General features: G+C 36.3%; 1 protein-coding gene across 8 annotated transcripts in view; it reads right to left on the reverse strand.

Moving 5' to 3' along the window:
* UNC80 (unc-80 homolog, NALCN channel complex subunit) overlaps window positions 1-18,749 on the reverse strand; it is a 259,417-nt gene that overhangs the window by 144,433 nt on the left and 96,235 nt on the right. For all 8 annotated transcript variants that reach the window (XM_043991060.1, XM_043991061.1, XM_043991059.1 and 5 more), the window contains 3 exons: window positions 16,615-16,711; window positions 12,029-12,201; window positions 760-972 (listed from right to left, as the gene is read on the reverse strand). In XM_043991060.1, coding sequence (XP_043846995.1) covers window positions 760-972; window positions 12,029-12,201; window positions 16,615-16,711 — 483 coding nt within the window. The remainder of the gene's footprint in view (window positions 1-759; window positions 973-12,028; window positions 12,202-16,614; window positions 16,712-18,749) is intronic.

Below are 18,749 nucleotides of genomic sequence, written 5' to 3' on the forward strand. Positions count from 1 at the left end.
TGCCTCACAAAAAAAAAAAGAATATATTTTCAAAGATCTATCAGGATAGCATAGGAGCAGGCCAATCTCTTTGCTGGGAGAAAGTGGGGTATAGTGGAGAGCAATGGCTCTAGAGAGAGAACTTGAGTTTTAATACTACGTCTGATACTTACTACCTGTGTGACCTTGGGCAAGTCACTTCCTTTCTTTGGGCCTTAGTTTCTGTATCTGTAAAATGAAGAGGTTGGACTAGTTGGACTCAGGGGCCCTTTCTAATTCTGAATTAACAGTACAATCTTTGCATCATCCTTGTCAGAAAGAGGCAGGGTAAGTATTAATATTTTTATTTCAAAGAAGAGGATACTAAGCCTCGGTGAGATACCCCAAACCACAGAATAAGTGTAACCTGGAATTTTAATCTTAATCTTTGAACTTCTTTTTGCAACACTATACCAGTTCTCATAGATTGAACTCAAAGACCATTCCATTTGATTTTTCCTTTGAGTTTCTATTTCAATGATTAGGGAAAATTATTTTTAAATTGTCAATGTCCCATTCTATGAGAAGTCCTTACTACTTAATTTTACTAATTTTTTTCATCTATCATCTATTTTTTAAAGGCAATTGGGATTAAGTGACTTTTCCAGGGTCACACAGTTAGTAACTGTCAAGTGTCTGTGGTCAGATTTGAACTCAGGTCCTCCTGAATCCAGGGCCAGTGCTCTAACTGCGCCTCAATTTCACTCATTTTTTACAAGAGAAGAAATAACTGTGGCTCACATCTCCCCACTGGTAGAAGAGCTTGGCTGCATTCCACTGTAACTTTTGATTCCTCTTGTTGCCCACAATTGGTGATCGGCCCCGGGAAAGGCCTTTCTTGGTGATGTTGACGTGGTGTCCCTTCATCCACTCAGGCCAGTTGCCACGGTTGCAACGGTGAACAAAGCGAGCACATTCAAGGAACAGCGCCGCCCTGGCCACCACTGGGGCTTCCTGATTTGAATTGGAAGGAAAAAGGAAATCAGATGTGATTAAAGCAAAGAACATGCAGTTGCCTGAATAGGAAATAAATGGTCTACTTGGGAAATAGTAGTTTTGTGAGGGCCTCAGAGTGAACAAACAATTGTTTGTGATCCACTTGCTTATACCGCCATCATTTCCTCTTATACTGGGACTTCCAAAATGGTGTCAGTCTAATTCAGTGGCATGAGGTCCACAGGCTTAAGAATGTTGGATCAAGAAGAATAAAAATTCAAGTGAGTTTTTGTTTTTGAGCTCACTCGCTTCAGAATTAGCTCACCAATATCCACACCCACCACCCACCTTAGTACATTCAGGGGGCAGCTGTGTCATGCTTTGGCATGCAAACTAAGGTATGTGGGAGAGTGCTTGGTTTCACTGAATATGTGGAGGAAGAACGATCCTGATCATGAAGCAGGCAAACACTCTAGCTCTAGTCCTTTAAGCTCTTATTTTAATAGAATTCTTGACCATTTAGTTTCCCTCCAGTTAATTCAATTTGTGTGAGGTGAATAAAAATAAAGTTCATCCTGTCCCACTCAACAGAAGATCTTGACTGCGCTCCACTGAAGCTTATTGTTCAGTTTGTTTGCTTGGACACTGAGACTTAGCTTAGTCATCTGTGAAATGGGGATAATAATATCTGCTCAGTCTACCCCACAGAGTTTTGAGGGTCAAATGAGATACTGTGAGCTAAAGCGCTTTATAAATTGTTGAACACTACATATATGTAAGGCACCATTATTGTTTTTGTTATTTTAGTAGAAGGATGTGACCATTAATATCACAAATATTATATTCAGAATTTAAAAATTCTGGGTTCCAAATCTGGCATTTCAGATCTAATCACAACTTCTCAGCTTCACTTTCCTCATCTATAAAATGGGAGTAATAATTCCTATACATACAGGGCTGTTGTGATTTGTGAATGAAATAATGTATGTAAAACACTTTGCAAAGTTTAAAATAAATAAAAATACAGTTGTTACTGTTACTACAAATTTTATTAGCCTCTAAATATGTTTTATGAAATATGTGCTATGAATACTATCCTCATCCTCATCCTTATCCCCATTATCACACCATTACTACCTATGTGTACTACAGGATACCTTCTGGCTAGTTAGAAAATAGAACACGTCATTTGGGGATGTTGTCATGATTCGAAATGGAGAACATAAAAGATGTAGGCATTGACTTTTAAAAGCATTAAAATAGAAAACTACCCAATCAATTATTAAGAAACAAAACATCTTGGCGAAACACATTAACTATTTCCTTTAATCTCTCCAACAACAGACTGTTATTGATGATATTTTAGAGATATTTTTTTAAAAGACAGTGTTAAGTTAAGGGGTAGGGGAGGGGAAGAAGGATGTGGATAGGATTCCCAAAATGCCAAGGTTCAGAAAATTCTGTGGTGATCTTAGAACCAAAGACATTATCACATCACAGTAATTTTTTAAGGAGGTATTAATTGAAGGCAGTAAGAACTAACAAACTACTATTTAACCCCATTAAAAAAATATTTTATATCATCAGCTACCTTCATCAATAAATGAGATGTCAGTGATTTTGAAAGTTACTATCTCAATTTAGTTGTTAACACTATATTGTCATAATGAATGGATCCATGGGAAATTTGGTAAAAGATCTAGGAGAAGACGGGTAAATGTGGGTGAGATTTTTAGATTATAAAGTGGAAGAGTTGTAATCTATTTTTGGTAATGCTTTGGAGCAAAATCCCAAGTCCAACATGTTCTTTTGTCTCTTTATCGACTGAATTCAATTATGATTGATTTGTATTACCTTCAGGGACCATTTGAACATGTGATATTTCCTAGGTAGAGTTAGAATACTTTTAAAATAACCAAATAATCAACTAAGCACAGCTCTTTAATTTCAAGATCATAATTTTTTAATATATAATTTTAGGATGGAAAGTTTAGAGGATTTTTTTCCTTCTTTCCTTCTCAATAAATGAATAGACCATTCATTTTTGACCATTGTTCTGACCTTTCCCTTCTCATATAAGACTATTTTCTTCTTCAATCATCCCATAGTTTATCTTCATTTGCTTTCTTTTATCTTCTAACATTCCTTCTACCATTTATCAGCATTTTAGTATTATGTTATAGCTATCTCCTCACATTTCTTTTTTCCTTTATTTTTACTCTGTTATATTCTTTGAACAGTTTTTGGGTGCCCCATTGTTTTCTTTGTCTTAACTTTCATTGTGGTTGTACAATTATCTTATCTTCCCTCATGACTTTCTATTAGTAGCTTTCTATCTTCCTATCTCCTCCTCTATGCATCCCCTGCTTAAACAATTCCTTGATATTTTCAAGGTTGATGGGACTAGTGAATTTCCCCCTTGTTTACCACAAGAAGGGTAGCTGGAGTACAACTCTAGAGATATTACCTTCCCAAATGAGACAAGTTAATGTAAGAACTCATATAAACTATTTCATATCTCTAGATTCCAGTGATGAACCATCAACTCCATCAATCAACACCTGTTCTGAGCAGCCACTACATGAAAAAGCACAATGTAAACTCCCTGCTAGATATAAAATGATGGAAAGGACTCTGGGGCATTTCCGGGTGAAGATAAGTGTGGGGGGAAAATTTTTTTTATAATTTGTTTTGTGATAATGTAATAGTTACATTAGTCACTTGAAGAAATACGTTTCTTCAAAACTTTCCCAATGACTATTTCTTTTAATGCCCAGAAATATTCTTTATGAGACTAAAGTATATTTCTACACATTACTCACTTTCATAGTTTGTTTTTAAAGGATTGACTAAGACATGCACAAATGAAGCAAACAAACATCAATCCTAAAAATCTGTCACCAACTGCATTGCGTGTATAAGGCTTAAGACAATTTTCAGGGACTGACTTTAAAAGTGGGATGTTGATTCCACACAACAAACAATGATCTCATGGAGCAGTATACCTATAAAATTGATATTAGACATGGACGCATCTATATCAAAGGAGAAGTAGAATAGCATAATGGAAATGGTTTAAATTCCATATATGATACTTAACTAACTCTGTGACCTTGGCAATTCTTTTATCCTCCCTAAGCCTTTGTTTTCTCAACTGGGAAAGGAGGAGAAATGGATTTTATAGCTTCTAGGGTCCCTTTCAACTTGAGTATATGATCAAAGGTCCAATACTCATTGACTAGTAGGCTAAGAGATTTTTGAACTGGATATAACCAATCAGCTTCCCTGAAAAGCTGGTTAAGAAGGTACTAGCTTAAAGGGCAATGAAAGTGACATTTATTTCTAATGTGGCACATTGTGGCATACTTCTTTTTAAAATTTTTTAAATTTTATTTATTTTTTGGGGTGGGGCAATGAGGGTTAAGTGACTTGCCCAAGGTCACACAGCTAGTAAGTGTCAAGTGTCTGAGGCTAGATTCGAACTCAGGTCCTCCTGAATCCAAGGCCAGTGCTTTATCCACTGCGCCACCTAGCTGCCCCACATTGTGGCATACTTCTAACACTCTGGTTTGGTGAATGATGACTGGGAGCCTGAGAAGATGTTTCATATGAATGTAGGAGTAGAATATTATGAGGTAGATATTTTGACTTCTAGGATTAATGAGAGAGCTCTCCTTCCCTAATCCAAATCCATGTAATAGTGATTCTACCTTTAATTCCTTTTAGTTTGCAGATGGCAAAACAAAGATAACAAGGTGAGAAATTTAAGGGTTGAATGGACCTTAGCTTTGAGTCTCAAGTAATTATTAGATGCTGATTACTTTAGCCCATTATGAAAAACCAACCTTGAAAACAATTACTTTCCAAAATGGCAGCTAATGCAGACAAAAGTCAGAAGCCCACATTCAAGTTGTTAACAATACCAGCTCTTAGTTGTTAGGGATTTCACAAAGGAAAACTCAAGTATTCTCACTAACTGATCCTGGGGAAGTTCTAGCTCAAGCTTACTGGTAGAATGGAGACCACTTTCCATTTTAGCTTTACCATATGCCCTTAATGACACAATACTTGGTCCTAATATATTTTGCAATGGGGTATATTTGACACCTAGATGATTAATTTAATTGTCTGTGTAGGCAGACAAACTGGATAAGATTTGAAAACATTTATATAGTGTTTTAAGATTTGCAAAGATTTTTTTACATACATAATCTCAAGAGTGAGGCAGTGTATACAGAAAAAAAGGTTCTAGATTTGGAGCCAGGGAACCTGAGTTTAAATCCTAGCTCTGCTACTTAGTACCCTGTGTGACCTTGGACCTCTGAACCTCAGTTCCTCATCTGTAAAATGAGAAGCTGGATTAAATGACATCTAAAATCCCTTTCAGCTTTAACCCTGTGATTCTATGTTCCATGTGATTAAGGAATAATTCCATAATTCAAAAGTTGTATTATTATTCCATTTCTATAGGGGCCTGGTGAGAGGCTCAGCATCCTGCAGCTTTGTAGCCAACGAAACCATTTCTGGTATAGATATCCTTTTCCCTTGCCTTGCAGCATGCATGTTACTTTACAGAAGATGGAGAGAGTCAAAGTGCAAAAGGAAGGACTAAGATGTGTAGTCTAGTGGAACACCAGATGGTCTGTAACATGGATTCAAAACTCAGGGTGTGTAGAGGAGGAAATGAGGCACTCAAGAGTGAGATGGAACTAATGTCTTCATAAGATCCTCACAAAAAGTTGTGTCAAAGTGCTGATTTTCAGGCAGAAAAATGGAAATCTCTGGAGAGAGGATTCTTCCTGGACTTAAACATGTCACTTTCACCTCCTTTGATAGATCTTACCTCTTAACACGCAGTGCAATCTGAAGAAGCAGCAAGAGAAAGATGGAGATATGACAGAATGGACAGGGATGAATTGACATCACAGAGAAACACATCACAAATGGAGAGAAATGAATCAGGCGAATGTTGCATAGCTGAAAAGAACCACAGGTTACTACAATGAAAATTAAAACTAAACACCAAAGCAAAAATTCTACTCTACTGCCACTCCCCAAAGGAAGAATTTTGCTTATTATTTTGAAATGAGTAGGCCATATTTTAAAAACTCCTCTCCTGAAAACACTTCTTCCTTTACCTCCACTCTATATTGGATTGATGTCACCTAAATGCTTGTATTTCAACAATGAATGCATTATTCATAATTCCCAGAGTAGCACCAAAGAAAAAAGCCTAAGAAGTGAGTGAAAAATACCTCTATCATTAAAGTTATCTAGTTGAATTTTCAAAGATATTTTAAAATATTATTATTCAATATGGCTCTTTACCTGCTAACATTTCCAACCAAAAGACTTCAAATTTCAAGCTTTCCTCTTTGTTTTTTGTTTTTTCACTGTCATCTCTTAAATTTTGCAATATGAGCAGAAGAATGGAAGGTGATATTCATGTTGACTTGAAGGTGCCATTTAAGAAGACTCTTCTTACCCTAAGAAAAATTCACTGAATCTTAAGAGGAATTTTAGTTTCTTGAAAGGCTCTGATTGATGTCTCCAGAGAAGTAAGTGCCCTTTCAATTGAGTGAACAGAGAGTACAGAGCTTGGCCATCCATTATCATTCAAAGTTAAGATTCATTTTAGGAGGCAGCTAGGTGGTGAAGTGGATAAAACACCGGTCCTGGATTCAGGAGGATCTGAATTAAAATCCAGCCTCAGACACTTGACACTTACTAGTTGTGTGACCCTGGGCAAGTCATTTAACCCTCATTGTCCCTCAAAAAAAAAGATTCCTTTTAGTCCCCTTTGTGGCCTTCTTCAATCTTATTGAACCTGGCATTTCTATGGAAAGAACATTATGCATCTTCTAGCCTGACTACATTTGCAGCAAGTTCCATTTTCTGAGGTCATGTTGACACAGTCAGATAAGAACAGGCTGAACCACAGATGCCTCATCAGTCTACAAAAGCCCAGTGAGAAACTGATTTTTGACTGCCTGGGAAAAGCTTTCCATATAACTCAAGGGCCCACAGAATAATAGTTCTGAAATGATCTGGAACTTTGGCTTTCACAGAAATGTGTGATATTTTTCCTCAGTTGTCTGAGCTGAGGAGGAAAATGTTATAGAGTTTCTTTTCTCTGAATGTATTCAGTCTTGGGAGTATTTGGAGTAGTTTGCAGAAAGCTACTTCCCTGATGCTAGGGGATCTAGAACTCTCTAATTTCCACCTTAGTCGCCTATTATGTGGATATAGGACAATAAGGAGACTAAAGGAAGATGTCACTGGGAAGATTCCTTGGTTAATAAGTCAAAATACCCCATTCCCTATTAGTAGGCAGATGTGACTTCACATCAAAGATATGATAAATAAGCTGTGGATGATAAATTCAGAAGGACCTTTGTATGTCACTCAAGGCTAGTGGAGAAAGAGGAAATCTCCTGAAGTTTTTAGGGCAGCCAGTGTCCCACTTCAAGTAGGAAAGGATAAGATTTTAGAAACCCGTGGATAAATCATTACTCTATGTGCTTTATTTTCTCATAAAATAATGAACAGTCTTTCAAGAAGTTACCAATGATTAAACCTTAATTGAATAATAAGGAAATGCACCTAAGCTATCGCTAGAATGTGATGTTTAAATTGACTTTATTAACTCATGTTCATTTTTTAAAGATTAATTGATTTTGCTTTTATAGTCCTACTTTTTTTTTTTTTAGTAATTATCAACCTATTTGGGAATAGGTTGTTGGGAAATTGATTATTTTTGCAATACTTTAGAACTTTCAAAAAAAACACTGAATGTACAGTAGAATCTTGTTTTAATACCATGTTATTTTAAAGTGATTCAAATCCTGCTCCTTTCAAAAATAATAATTATATACAGTAAATGCATGATGAACATGATAGCTATCTATATTGACAGGTGTTATGCATGTGAAAAAATTTCTTCTCTATTTATTTATAAACATGAAGTCAATTAAAATTAATTTTGAGAAGTTTTTGAGGATTTCTATGTGATCTTTGGTATGTGGCAAAACCAGAAATGGAGGACACTATTCTTTTCTTATTATCTGAGTTGTACCCCAGTTTTCTAGCCTTTGATCACCAATGGGAAATTCATCAAAATGAAATGGCTGAAATTAAAATCTTTTAAAATGGAGAGACCAGGTCCCCACTACTATTTTAAAGCAGAAAATTGTGAAATAATCTAATTCTTACTTAATTTCGTCAGGAAGTCCTGGCAAGTATTGTTGTCAGCTGGATAGTATAGCACTGAATCTATTTTTTTTTTCCTATTTTGAGAGGTTTTAAAGTTTGTAACACCAAAATGGCTACTAATTGAGCCTTTATTGTCAGAGCACAGTGGTAAACAGACTCTATTATGTAAAACCTAATCTTGTATGTCACCCCTTAGGCAGTTACATGGATCTTTTTGACCTCTCAACTAAAATAAATAATATATCTAATGTAGTAGGCTACAGTTTTAATGAGTACAGCATGCTAACCTACTTTAAGTCACTGACAGCAAACAAGAGATGTGTTTCTGACTATGTATTGACTCCAAGTCTGCTGCAGAGCACAATTTTGTGATTTCATATTTATTACTTAACCTATATTGAGCTCTTTGCCTGAATAAAGTATCAGGCATCTGACAGGCTTCCCCTCCCTCTGTCCACTCCAATATTGCAGCAATATTGTAGTTGACAGAGAATACTTCTAGAGAGAGAGAGTGTGTGTGTGTCTGAGTGATTATTCCTAAGATGAAATATTTTGTAGCCTGGTCTAGTAAACAGAGTGCTAGTCTTAGAATAAGAACAAAGTTCAAGTATTAATTCTGACATTTACTAGGAGTATGAACCTGGGCAAACCACTGTACTAGCTGGGCCTCAGTTCCCTCATTTGTAAGATGAGAATAATACTCAGATTTCCTGTCAGGAAAGAAGTGGCTTTATCAATATTAAAACTTTTTTTTACAAAAAAATGAGCTATTGTTAACATTATTACTTGACTTTTTGTATAACTGCTTAATTTTGCATATACACATAAAACTTTGGCAATAAATGAAGGCCCTTTCAAAAACATCAAACATCTTTGAAAGGAATTACATTCAGTTCTTGTCAATTTTTTAGCAAAAAAAAAAAGTCAGGAGAGGTTGGGCTGAACCTGAACCCAATTTTTGTCAGTTGTCATAGCAACAATGCTAGGGGACACATTTAAAATAAATAAAAAGCTGTTCATTTGCATAAATTTTGAACATGAAAATTCCAGAAGTCTGTACACACTTATGTTTCTGTAACTCTGTTATTTGACAGTATCTTCATAATGTTATTGGGGATTTTTTTTCTAAAAAATAAAATCATTTAGATTATATGGCTGACAACAAAATGTCACTGGTGGGTTTTTTTGGGGGGGGAGGTTTGGGCAGGGCAATGAGGGTTAAGTGACTTGCCCAGGGTCACAGAGCTAGTAAGTGTCAAGTGTCTGAGGCCAGATTTGAACTCAGGTCCTCCTGAATCCAGGGCCCGTGCTTTATCCACTGTGCCACCTAGCTGCCCCCACTGTTTTTTTTTTTTTAAATAAAGTAGTGAAAATTATTTTCTTCAACCAAAAGACCATGTTTAACCTTTAGATTTAAAACAAATGCAAAGAATGGCTGTCTGCCTACTCAAGTCCAGGTATTTGGACAGGGAACAACTGCACAATATTAAAGCATTTGAGCAAACAACATATTCTGATATTAGAGCCACAAGCACGTGACTGACTATTAAGCCCATTTTGAATGGATTTTCAACCTTTGTATTATACATGTACTTCCTTTTTCAATAGATACAATAGGTCTTCAGAAGCTTTTGCCTCAGAAAAACATTTGCATAAAAACATAGGCTAAAATCCACATTTACTCAAATTTCAAATTTGATTGATTCAGTTTTGGATGTTCAACAATAACTGACAAAAATCAAGTTCAAAATTGTGTTACAATTAGTCAAGAATTCATCATTACTGCATATTTCTTAACTGAATCATGTTTTAAGGCTAGATGTCACCTTCCGCTCTTTTAAAAGCCAAGAAATTTAACAAAGACTTACTTAAGTCAATGAGGGAACAAATAAGTCACCTAACTCTCTGCTGGTTTGAAGATATAAAGTCCCCACCTGTAGATTGAACCCTAATCCAATCTCATGGACCAATCTGGTTTGCTGGCAAGGGAAAGAGATTCATAACCTAGGTAGCTCAAGCCTGTATCCATTCTTGATCTAATTTTGTATCCTGGGTTTTGTGATTAGGCTCTTACCTTAGTGTTTGTGATCAAGTCCAAGCCTTTTACCTCCATTTAGTTCCACCATGTCTGTGCCCTTACCAATATCCCTGGCCTATTTCAGAGTTAGAAACCACTCACAGTCACCCCGTCATCTAGAAAATGAGTCTTTGGCACCTGACTTTCTCACCTGAAAGAAGTTTAGAAAAAGCTGCCAAACACTCTGAGATTCTCTAACTGTAATTTAGCCTGGAGGTGGAAGGATACACTAGATATTTCAAACACTCTTCTAATCTTAGGAATCTTGAATTTTTCATTCACTATAGCATGCTTTCAAGAAAGAAAGATGAAATTTTAAAATGCCTTCAAAGGGATCAATTAATTTCTTTAAAATATGGACTTCTCTGATCATATTGTACCTGAAATATTGTCATCAGTTCCAGGCATGACACTTTAGAGGGACTGGAGCAGAAAAGGCCTGGTAGGACTAGAAACCATGCCATTGAAAAATCCATGGAAGCAACTGATAATGTGAAGCTTAGTGAAATCTTAGCAAAAGGAACATAACTGACTTCAAGTATTTGAAAGACTATTACATGGAAGAGCCATTAATGTTATGCTCAGCACAAAGAAACCGATGGATAGAAGTTACAAAGAGCCACTAAGAGCAGTGAATGGAAGTTGCTGAGAGGCAGACTGGACTTTGATGTAAGCAGGATAGGCTGCCTCTGGAGGCAGGAGTTCTGCTTCACCAGGAGAGTTCATGTGAAGCCAAGCAGCCATTTGCAATTTTGTAAGAGGGGCACTCCTATAACATTAGGGGCATTTGATGCTTTTTCCAATTCTGAGATTCTGTCACTTTGTGAATGCAATTAAACATCTTACGTGATAGGAATGCCTAGCATTTTTGTTTTTTTGTTTGTTTTTTGGTGAGGCAATTGGGGTTAAGTGACTTGCCCAGGATCACACAGCTAGTAAGTGTTAAGTGTCTGAGGCCGGATTTGAACTCAGGTCCTCCTGAATCCAGGGCCACTGCACCACCTAGCTGCCCCTGCATTTGGGGTTTTTGGAGGGTGAAATGTTATTTTTGAACAAAGGGAAAGACTTTGCCTAACATAAGATTTAGTTCGATCAATGAGTTACATTATTAGGGTTGGATGATTTCCAAGGTATGACATAGAAATTAAGATAGTTCTAGGAACTTTTAAATCCATTTTAATTAAAACCCTAGGCAAGAATTTAATCTGATGAAGTGGAAAAAGCATCCAATTTAGAATCAGAAGACCTGGATTCCACTATTAGCTCTGCTGTTTACTATATGTAAATATATGCGTGACCTGGACCTTATTTAACCTCTCTGAGGTCCTTATCTGTAAAATGGGAGGGGGATATAAACTTTATGCTCTCTTATGCCTCTTATAGAAATACGATATCTATGAAGGTACAGTTATAATTGTATTGAAGAGTACCAGTTTTTTACCAAGTTTTCATCTGCTTTAGTTTTAATAAATACAAAAATTGCCAGAAAGGCTCTTTCCTCAAGTTTTAAAATTTCATATCATGGGATTTATTAGTGTTATCAGTATATCACAATTCTTAATAGTTTCAAAAGTAGAAGGTAACTTATAAGAATTGGAAAGTGAACTTAAATCACATATGGAAGTGTTTACCTAAACTGAAATATTTCCATTCAAGGGCCATTTTGCTCACGCTTTGCTTTGACATGAAGAGAAATCTTGGGGTTTCACTATTTGTGCTGATCTCAGCTGACAGCATCAGTTGGAAAATGAGGAAAGGGTTGGTTAGAACCTTGAAATTACTTACCAGATCTAGGGCAGCTGCCAGGATGGAGGCATCAGGAATAGTACCTGGTTCACAGCAGTTTAACAAAAACTGAAATCTCTTCATGCCTTGTCTAATTGCTCCCAGATTCACTACGTTCTTATATTTCGTCCCCTCCTGGTTGGAGGTTAGATGGTCATCAAAACTGTGGCAACCTGAAGAGGTAGACAACATCCAGTGGGAGAGAAAATTGGAGCAGAGACTTAAAAGAGCCATAAAAGTAATTTGTTTCAGTCATTCCTGTTCCCATTCCCTCTTTTCTTCAAATAACTTTTTTTTTCTAAATTTTGGTGGGGCAATGAGGGTTAAGTGACCTGCCCAGGGTCACACAGCTTGTAAGTGTCAAGTATCTGAGACCGGATTTGAACTCAGGTCCTCCTGAATCCAGGGCCGGTGCTTTATCCACTACACCACCTAGCTTCCCCTCCATTCCCTCTTTTCTAACCTAAATCAATAACTGATAAATATCTATCAATAAATATTTATTAGGCACCGAATATGTGGCAGGTACTGTTGTAAGTGCTGATCTAAGCACACCTATTGACTGAGATTGCAGCTATTCAGTGAATGTGATAGCAAATAAAAATTCGATTTTGTTTTAAAATATATAAGGGATACATATAGTACAACATGGGTCACAGGATATGATCTGAGGCTCAGAATACAGGAAAAATCCTAAAGAATGAAAATTCTAGCATAGAAGTAGGTGTAGGAGGAATGGAAAGCTTTTAAGAATGGAATTCTCAGGGCAGCTAGATGGCGCAGTGGTTAAAGCACTGGCCCTGGATTCAGGAGTACCTGAGTTCAAATCTGGCCTCAGACACTTAACACTTACTAGCTGTGTGACCCTGGGCAAGTCACTTAACCCCCATTGCCCCGCAAAAAAAAAAAAAAAAGAATGGAATTCTCAAGATTCAAAGAGAATCAATTTGATAACAGGGGAAAAAGGGAGCTTTTTTGAAGAGATGGATGTGACTGAGCAGGAAATCCCCCAATTAACTCAAAGCTTTAATAGCCATACATGGAAGAGAAGAGCAAGAGCAGATAATGGGACAGTAGTACAAGAGCATGGCACAGTCCTGTAAGAACAGGGTGAGGAGTGCTAAAGACAAGTATGACCTTTAGCTGGCCAGGGAAGTGAAATATAGTTTTAAAAGGGTGGGGGGGTTATTGTAGTGTGGGAAAGAAAATCAAAGGGATAAGACATGGTTTGGGGTGGATGAGACAAGAATGAGAGATGGTACAAAGAAAAATTATTTAATTCTTATTTTTCTTCTTTTCTTAAAAAGAATATTCTTTGAACTGCAAAGGACAGAATGAAAATTACTAATAGCTGTTACCTAAGATAAGTAAGACTATAAAGAATCTAGAAACCATTTAGGTGACTTTGATGGGTTTAAGGTAACTCTGCCCCATAGGAAGTTCTCTGGAAGATGGTGGAGAATAGAAATACTACAAGACTGGTTAAGGGGAGGTATTGTCTTGGTTTTCAAAAAGGAAACGAGAATGAAAAGTTAAAACTGCAGGTTATTTATATTGATTTCTATTTTTAGCAAAATTCTTGAAAATATTACAAAAAGGAAGATTAGTGAACATCTAGAAAAGTAAACAGTGAACATAAGGAGCCAGAATAACTTCATTAAGAAGAGATCAAAGAGGGGCAGCTAGGTGGTGCAGTGCATAGAGCACCGGCCGTGGAGTCAGGAGGACCTGAGTTCAAATCTTACCTCAGACACTTAACACTTACTAGCTGTGTGATCCTGGGCAAGTCACTTAACCCCAATTGCCTCACAAAAAAACAAAGAAGAGATCAGAGAGAGAATCTTGAACTCAAAAATTTTTTTTTAATGATTATTAAAAATTTTACATGTAACTGGTAAATATTTAATGAAATAAAAATATATTAAAATAAATATTACTATGCCATAAAAGGACACATTGTCATGGGGGAAATTTGTGGTTGGGGTCTTTAGGTATTCCTCTTTAAAGGATTACACCCTCTTGCACACAAATCCAATTAGAATAAAATAATCTTTTATTTAGGTTCTAGAGAAAGGAGACCAAGAGAGGAGTCAAGGACTTCTTTCAAAGGGAGATGGTTCAGAGACATGATTCTCTGAGATCTATCTCCTCGAAAAGGAGAAAGGCAAAAGCTTTTATAGATGGTATGTGGGGTGATTGAATGGGGTCACCACCTGACAATGGAAAGTTCCCTTTGGGGATGGGGTGGTGGTCCTGAATTCTGGAGTTATCTCTGTCCCCTGGCAGTGATCAGGCAGCAGCCATGCCTAATGGGCTTATCTCTTATTTTTAGCTTATCAAGGAGAGTTACCCCAGACCCATGTCCTTTAGTTTAGCTAGCCAGTTTAAACTTTAATAGTCCCAAATTCCTTGATATGTCCTAACTGCATAACAGATCATGCTTTGCTAACCTCATTTCTTTTTTCTTTTCTCTTTTTTACTAGAGCTAGTAGATGGGTAGATCTAAAGAATGCTGTATAAAGAGATTACCTAGATTTCTACAAAAGTCCCAATAAAGTCTCATGCTACCCTGGTGAAAAATATGGAGAGATATGGGCTAGATGAGAGTTCAGTACTGGTTGATTGGCTAGCGAAGCTTGGAAGTAGGTGTCCAACTGAGTGTGCCTTGGTCATCTCTCCATGCTTGGTTCTGTGCTTTTAAATGGTTTTTTCTCAATAATTTGGATAAAGGCTTAGATGGCATATATACATACATACATACATATATGTATGTGTATATGTAAATATATATATATATATATATATATATATATATATATATATATATATATATAAACTTAAAGAGGTCCTAAAGCAGAGAGGATATCTTAACACATTGTATGACAAAGTGAGGATTCAAAAGGAATTGTGCTGAAACTAAAAAGATGAAATCAGTAGGGATAAATGTAAAATTTTATATTTAGGTTTAAAAAATCAACTTCAGAAACACAATATGTGGGAGGAGTTACCAGATAGCAATTTGTCTAAAAATAACTAGGGTGTCTTTAAGCTTTACATACATTCAGTTGTTATGACAGCCATGAAAGCTATTAAAATCTTATAGCATAATGTCATAAGTTTGTAAAAGAGGATAAAAAAAATGGAAATCAGCAATGTTGAATGGGCTTTAGAAAGACAGACAGATGAATAACTCTTGGTAGAGCTCCAATTTAGGTTAACTTCTGTATAACAATGTGAAATAATATAAGAGATGTCATTAAGTTATTCACACTCTGAGCAATTCCACCATTGGACATAAAGCCCAAGAAGGTAAAAAAAAAACAAAATAGAAAAAATCCCCCATATATATGAAAATATTGCTGATTATCTTTTTAATTGTAGCAAAAAAAGAAAAAAAAAGAAAACTTGAAACAAAGTGATTATCATTCAGTTGGGGAATGACTGAATAAACTATAGTATATGAATGCCATGAAATAGTATTTTGATCAAATGTTATCATATTTGTTAAAAAGTGCTTCGTGCAATGCCTGGCATTACACTGGCACTACAATTTTTTTCCTTTTCTACCTTTCCTTCCCTCCCTCCCCTTTTGCCCTAAAAATAATGCAGCCTAAGCCAGTATAAGTATGTATGTATGCATGTATATATGCATGCATGCATGTATACACAGAGAACAGTGGAAGTAATAGTTCCACTGTATCCCAATATGGCTATATTTGCAATATTATGTTCAGTTGTGGGTACATTTTCTACAAGAACTTTTTAACTTGTAATTGATCCAGAGAGCAATCGGGATGCCCATAATAATTGAAATCTTGTTACATGAAGAAGAGTTAAAGGATCTGGAAATGTTTGGCTCAGACAAGAAAAGACTAAAGGAAAAGATAATATTGTCTTTTAATATTTGAAGGTTTGCCATGAGAAAGACACAAGTTATTCTCTACAGTTTTAGAGTATGAATAAAGAGTAGAATTGGTCAAAGTTCCAGGGAGGAATATTTCAGCCATATTATCAAGGAACAGACTGCATTGTGAAGTAATGAGCTTTCTAACCCTAGAATTATTCAAAGAGAGGCTGGATAAAAAAATTGTCAGGGAAGTTGTTAAAATACATATGTATATATTCATAGGTATATAGTCATACACATCTATCTATCTATCTATCTATCTATCTATCTATCTATCTATCTATCTATCTATCTATCTATCTATCTATCTATCTATCTATCTGTCTGTCTGTGTCTATCTGTCTATCAGTCTATATCTGTCTGTCTGTCATCTATGGAAAGTTAAAACAGATGACCTTTAAGATCCATTGCAGCTCTCAGATTCTATGGTATTATGATCCTAACTGAATCAGGAAGAAAAATGGCAAGGGAAAGGAAGATAACCAATAGAAATGACATGAAGGAAAATACAAAAATACTTTAAAACCATAAAGAAAAAGGTAGGGAAAGGAAGGAAGGAAGGTAGGAAGGGAAAGAAAAACAAAAGGAGAACTAGGCATAACTTTTTCAATTTAATCATACATTTTATTTTCAGTGTGATGAAACCTAAATGGGTTTCTGAGAGTTACATGTCATTTACCAAGTCGTTTGAAGAAATTCTCTTCATCGTCTCTTCCATTCTCCATCCCACTTCCTGGACCTCCTTCAGATAGCTTCACCGCACTGGTGAACTTAACCTGAGGAAACAGAAAACTATTCTTAAGAATAAAGCTAACTCAGATGGCAGCATGTCCTGGCCTGACTCTAATCTTTGCCTTGGAAGTGAAGATTTTTTTTTTAGCACAAAAACTTATTTCAGGTCCTTCAGAACTCTTCAGTGAGCTGGGTTAATCATTGCAGTATATCCTCATATGCTGATACAGTTATTGCAAAACAAATAGCACCACAGCCAGGAAGCAGATTGGATTTTTGACAATGAAGCATTGAGAAAATTATTAAGTGAACAATGGTGGTATTATTTTCTTCGTTTGTCACTCAAGGGAGCCTGGATGGGAACTCAACAGCAAAACCACAGTCTTCCTTTACATAAGTCACTTCGAATGCATCATCAAATGCTAAAGAGGGCCAAATAGAGTAAAATAATTCTCTTAGAAAGGCTCAGCATAAAATAATTTGTCAATAATGCACTGTGCTTAACTTTGAAATCATATGTTTCTTGTTCTAAGAATTAAAGCATATTTCTCATTTGCCCAATCATTCTCAAGTTTTTTTTTAAACTTCAAAATTCCAAGACGGGAATAATATCAACAAAATACTTTTTACAAAAAATAAGTAAAATGAAAGATGAGAATGGCTTATGGAAACAAAATGTGTTTTTTGTTGCCATTTTTTGGAGGGTTAAAGTTCTTTATTCTCTTCTTTATTTTCTCCAGAGCTGTGATTTCATCTATGTTGGGAACCAGTGAGAAAACTCCATTAACCAATGCAGAGCCACCACTGTTTGGCAATTTATAATCTTAGAGAGTCACCTGGGGTGTTGAAAGTTTAAGTGGCTTTCCAGTATATCAGAGGCAAGTCTGGAAACCAAGTTCTTTTGGACTTACAGGTCAGCTCTCTATTTACTAAACCAGATTTCCTCTCTAAAGTAAATGTTATACACATTATTAAATAATTTGGAGATTGTGGTCTTATTCTGAGCAATTGAAAAATCTTCTTTGTTCATTTGAAAACTTCTTTTGGCTTATGGTTACTAAGTTTGGAATTAAAAAAAACAACAACAACAACATTTTGCATCCCCAGGAACTAGCATTGCCTGGTATATAATAGGTCTTAATAAATGCATGTTAATTGATTGAAACAAACAATAAGAACTGACCCCAAGTTAAGGAAAAGATCCCAGAGCAGAGATAGTGGCTTCTTATTGCCTCCAGGAGCAAATACAAATGCTCTGTTTGGCATTCAGAGCTCTTCAGAACCTAGTCCCTTCCTACCTCTCCAGTCTTCTTATACCTTATTCCTCAACACATCCTCTTTGGTTCAGTGACCCTGGCTTCCTGGCTATTCCATGAACAAGATATTCTATCTCTCAGCTCTGGGCATTCTCTCTGGCTGATCCCCATGCCTGAAATGCTCTCCCTCCTCCATTCTGACTATTAATCTCCTTGGATTCCTGCAAATCCCAACTAAAATCCCACCAACTATAGGAAGCCTGCTCCAACTCCTCAATTCTTATACCTTCTGTTAATTATTTCCCATTTATTCTGTATATAGCTTCTTTTGAATAATTTGTCTGCATGTTGTCTCCTCCATTGGATTGTAAGTTCCATGAGGGTAGGGACTGCATTTTGTCTCTTTTTCTATACCCAGTGCTTAACACAGTGCCTGGCACATAGTAGGTGCTTAATAAATGTTTATTGAATCTAGAGCCAGAAGAGACAACAAAGATCAAGTCCTATTTCATTTTACAGATGGACCAGGTCTCCGTAACCTGGACCCTTCCTACCTTCTTAGCCTTCTTTCACATTACTCCCATCCATATACTCTCTACAAACCAGTGAGTGAACTGGCCTTCTTGTTGTTCCTCACAAAAGACACTGAATTTTTCAACTCCAGAGATGGGATCTGAATTCAGTTCCTTTTATTCCATATTCAGTGCCCTTTCTATTCTTAGTGTGTGTGTGTGTGTGTGTGTGTGTGTGTGTGTGTGTGTGTGTGTGTGTGTGAGGTGATTGGGGTTAAGTGACTTGCCCAGAGTCACACAGCTAGTAAATGTTA

This window comes from Dromiciops gliroides, chromosome 3 (genome assembly GCF_019393635.1).
Source record: "Dromiciops gliroides isolate mDroGli1 chromosome 3, mDroGli1.pri, whole genome shotgun sequence".
In the NCBI taxonomy this organism is placed as follows: domain Eukaryota; kingdom Metazoa; phylum Chordata; class Mammalia; order Microbiotheria; family Microbiotheriidae; genus Dromiciops; species Dromiciops gliroides.